Raw genomic sequence first — 5,082 nt, forward strand, 5'->3', positions numbered from 1 at the left:
TATGGAATAACGAAATATGGCATTAAATAGAACTTCCATAGAAAGTGAAAGGCTAGGAAGTTGACTTATCCTGTAGAGATCAGTAGATGGTATTCAAATATTCCAATAGGAAACATAGAAAGAAATGAATGGATGAAATTCTTCTAAATTTTATATTTGTTGTTTGTTTTTTAGTGATTATATGTAAGGATCATTCCCTCATCTCAAATTTAGTATCTGAGAGCAGAAGTATATTTCATACAGATCACAGTTATGTGTTGAAGACAGATATTTTAAATGAAGAGGCCATTTTTAGTCCCTTCTGATCACCATTAAACCAACCCATTTGTCAGATAATATTTTAATTGTCAAATGAACACAACAAATAGTTCTTTAATAATGGAGAACATGGAAAGCATATTGTTATGGGCTTAATTGTGTCATCCCCGCCCCCTCAAATTCATATATTGAAGTCCTGACTTTCAGCACCTCAACGAGTGACTATATTTGGAAATAGGGCCTTTAGAGAGGTAATTAAGATAAAACAAGGTCTTGGGCTCTAATCCAGTATGACTGATGTCCTTATAAGAAGAAATTTGGACACAGAGACACATAAAGGGAAAACAACGTATCAAGAGACACTGAGATATCCCAACAGAGGGAGGACTTTCTCCTTGACCAAACACTAGCAGGACTTCTATCAATTCAAGGCCATGTCCCTGGATAATGACCTCTATTCTTCAAACGCCTGCCTGAGAAAGATGAGCCCTGCCAAAAGAATTTACTGGTTGTTCCAACTAAAACCTGAGATAGACCCCTCATCTGCCTTTTCTTAGAACATTTACTTTAGAAAATTTGCAATTGTAAATTCTTTCTCATCTCTTTGAGCAGTATCTTCTATAATCAAGAATGTCTTTCTCAAGGACATAGGAACCATCCCTTTGAAATTAAATCATCAAGAAAGATAGGACCCCTATCTCCTAGTCCCTGTGAGAGTTTAGAAGCCTAATTTGAATAAACACCATTAATCAAACACAAGTGGCCTAATCACAGTGGCCAAACTCTCCCTCCCCACATCCTTCAATACTTTTCCTTTAGCACACTTCAGCATTTCAAAAGCCTCCCACCTTTTGTTTCAGAGGAGATGAACTCAGCTCTATACTGAAGTCTCTGTCCCTATGATAGCAGTCTGAATAAAATCTGTGATGACCTTGCAAATTGTATGGGAAGCCAAAAAGGTTTTACAGCATTATACACCAGCAGAAATGTTGGCAATTTATACTGACGGGGACATAAATGAAATGAAATGAAGGAAAAGCATCAGACTTTTGAGAGGCTACAGGACTGGCCAATACAGCTTTTAAGCTATACACATGCATTAACCTTCACGAAAAGGGAGGAATGACCCCAAAGGTGGTTCAGAGGGCTGCCAAGACTACCATGGGCCCAGAGAGCCAAAGGCTTGGGGGACACAACTGTTTCCTCTTTGGTTTCAAAGGACAGGGCCACTGCTTTGATTCCAGTGGAACAGACTGCCAATACCCAGGGTTGAAGGGACAAGGCCAATACTCAGATGGTCTACAAAGGCAAGGATGCCATCCTGGCACACCTGGGGGACAGAACATAAAGCAAAAGAGAATTATTCTCAAAACTTTTAAGTGTAATGGGATTTGCCCTGCTACATTCTGGACTTGCTTGAGACCTGTGATCCCTTACTTTTTTTTTTTTTTCTAATTTAAATTCAATTAGCCAACACATAGTACATCATTAGTTTCAGATGTAGTGTTCAATAATTTATCAGTTCTATATAACACCCACAGCTTATCACATCACATGCCCTCCTTAATGCCCATCACCCAATTACTTTTCAATTTATCTTACTTGGAATAGGGCTGTCTACCCTATAGCTGCCCCACTATTGTATTTTTGAAGCAGATAACATATTGGCTGCTTTCACAGATGCACTGTGAAACTTTTGGGTGGATTAAGACACCCAAGAAATGGAAAAACTTCTTGCTCTGATCTGATGTTCGGATTTCCTATTCTAGGACACATTGTGGAAACAGGTGCAATCCTGAATGTACGTGAAAGCTAATATGTAGCCAAGATAGTGCTATCCTGGGGTATAAATGATAAGGTTTGAATTAAAGCTTTTAATTTCCTGTCTATGTGAATTTCATGAAATCAATTTCTCAGAGCCTCGGTATCTTCTTTATGTAAGGCAAAAGTTATGTCTTTAAAATGGCAATTAGGTAATGTGATGATGACTCTTAAATATAAAGTTTCTTATTTCTTTGAGAATAGAATTAAAGCAATGACTGGATCTTTTTGTCAACAAGACAGAGCCCTACATACATTGACTGGGTCTTCTCTACTTTTCCAACATCATCAGACAGTCATTAAACTCCAACCCTTTTGGCTTTCTGCATATTTGTAGAATTTACAGAGCTCTCTGCTCCTTGTGAGTTATCACATCTGACCCTCAATGTGAGAATGTTCTTGACCCCAATTTCATATAATTCATTTCTACTCACTTTTTTGTTATATTTCGACTTAATTTCACTCTAGAATACTTCCCTAAACCCTCAGTCCAAAACATGATCCTCTTTCTGAAATTTCTTTTGTAGCTAGTTTATCCTCTATTCTGTTTATTATTATTTGCAATCACAGATATAATTTCTTTCTTTTCTTTTTACTTTCTGAATAAAGCATGCTTTCAAAGAAAGGCAAATCATATCCATTTTATTTGTTTCTGTGTACCTAATGTGTAGCATATTTTTTGATGTGGAATAAATCTCCAATAAATAATTGTTGAATGAATGTGTGAGACCATATTTGGAGAAAGGGGAATTACTTGTTGAAGAGTTCAGTAACACTCCACCCAGATGTGATATAATTGTCTTCAGTTGTGTATTACAAAGGCAGGCATATCACAGATGCTCAAAAATGTTAAAGAAAAAAATAATATAGGGTTAAAGGGGAATTTATTGTTTTGGTTGTGATAAGTGACAAACAGTCCAACTTACCTTCCTAACATGACCTCAAAACTCAGATCATAGAACAGAGTTTTCATCTTTTCTCATGCCCACTCATTAACTCAAGTCTTATCCACAAATCACAATTCTTGTCTCCTACATTTTTATCCTCAGGTGAATCAAGAAACAAACTCCATAAGTGTCAAATGCTTAATGAATAATAATGAGCCCATACTTGGAAGTTACCTCAGAATTAATGAAAATTTTCCACAGCCATAAACATTGTTTTTGAACCTCTAATATGTGCACATGTGCTTTCAGGCATTTTCAGGCATATATTTTATTTGATTCTCATAATACCCTGGCTTTATATAAAACAATCCTGCCTATTTTTTCAGTCGAAGAATCAATTAGAAAGAAGCAAGAGTAGATGTTTAGAAACTTGTGAGGTTATTGCAATATTTCATTAAAGAGATACTGGTGATTTATCGTGGGATGACGAAAAGGAAAATAGTGAGAGGAATACAGACTAAGTTATAATTTGAGTCTAGACCCAGAAGAAATCAATACGGATAGATTGCATTTGAAGGATGAGGAATCCACTTCTGTATATCCCTTTGAAGGATATACATGATCATTTTTCTCTATTAGCATTTTTTGGTTTTATCATAGATGACATCATAAGACATCTATTTTCATCATGATAATAGATTTCCCAATATCCCTTAAGGGAGGGACCTCAAGATATGTACTTTCTGTTACCAATTCTATTTATATCCATGTCCAGTATCACTTATGAATGAAATAAAGCTTACATGATAACAAAAAGTGATACTGATGCATCTTCGTGCCAGATACTAGGTTCTCTGAAACTTATCTTGGAAATCTTTCCCAAAACAACTGGCTGCTATGTTTCCTATTACACATCACTGTTGTATCTACTTCTGACATAATTTTGCTAGAACTCTCACTCTAATTTGCCTGGTTTTCACACAGTACACGATGGGATTCATCATTGGAGGCACAAGTAAAAGAACATTTGCCATGAGAACATTGAAGAGAGGTGAGACATGTCTGACAAAGCGATGGACAGTGGCAAGGTTGATGATGGGCAGATAGAAGATGATCACTGCGCAGATGTGTGAAACACAAGTATTGAGGGCCTTGAGCTGCCCTTTTGGGATGCAATTACCAGCAGTCTTGAGGATCAGAATGTAAGACACAGCAATGAGCATAAAGTCTACCAAAATGCAAAGCGCTCCAAAAAAGCCATAGATGACATCAATTCGGTTGTCAGAGAAGGCCAACTTCATGACATCCTGGTGAAGACGGTAGGAATGGGATAATTGGCTTTTATTACAATATTTCAAACTTCTCAAAGTGAAGAGGAAGGGAACTCCTGAAAAAGAATGCCATTCCTATTTTGGCAACTCGGACAGGAGTCAGAAAGGAGTTGTATCGCAGAGGGCTGTGGATGGCTAGAGAGCAGTCAAATGACATGATCAGGAGCACTGAGGACTCAAATACTGTGAATCCATGGATGAAGAATTCCTGGGCAAAGCAGGCACTGGCAGAAATTTCAGGGGCATCAAATAAGAAGATCCTCCCCACGGTGGGTAGAGAAGAGAAGGACAAGCCCATGTCAGACACGGCCAACATGGAAAGGAAGTAGTACATGGGCTCATGCAAGGAGGGCTCTGTCTTGATGACAAAAAGGATGGTGCAGTTTCCTAGAATAGCAAAAAGATACATGCTGCAGATGGGGATAGAGATCCAGATGTGTGCATATTCCAGCCCTGGCATCCCAACCAAAAAAGTGGTGATTTCAACATTTGATTTATTAATAATAGACTTGATCCATTTAGAGGCTCTATAATGAGAGAGAGAGTGATGCTGAGTTAGTAAAATATGAATATCTGGAAATATCACAGAAAAATAGCAGTTTTTGAAGAGCTTTCTTTCAGCTCTCTTGACAGAACTGTCACTATGTGGCTGTCATATAGTGACAAATACATGCCACTTTGAACTAGAATCTTCAGATATCCTAGCTTGGAAAAATTACTGCCGGCCATATTTTCCCTATAGAGAAATTGGGTCTTTATTTTGCATTCAGATACAGGTCTGAATT

The 5,082-nt window shown here is 37.5% G+C and overlaps 1 protein-coding gene across 1 annotated transcript; it reads right to left on the reverse strand.

Moving 5' to 3' along the window:
* Window positions 1-3,892: 3,892 nt before the first annotated feature.
* LOC112806307 (olfactory receptor 51A4-like) lies at window positions 3,893-4,799 on the reverse strand. Its single transcript, XM_025848601.2, is given in 2 exon segments — window positions 3,893-4,349; window positions 4,351-4,799. Coding segments are annotated over 2 exon segments (864 nt in total). The 5' UTR covers window positions 4,758-4,799.
* Between the last annotated feature and the right edge of the window lie 283 nt (window positions 4,800-5,082).

The sequence above is a fragment of the Callorhinus ursinus genome, unplaced genomic scaffold, assembly GCF_003265705.2.
Source record: "Callorhinus ursinus isolate GAN/ISIS: 27379988/994484 unplaced genomic scaffold, GSC_fseal_2.0 scaffold35, whole genome shotgun sequence".
NCBI lineage: Eukaryota > Metazoa > Chordata > Mammalia > Carnivora > Otariidae > Callorhinus > Callorhinus ursinus.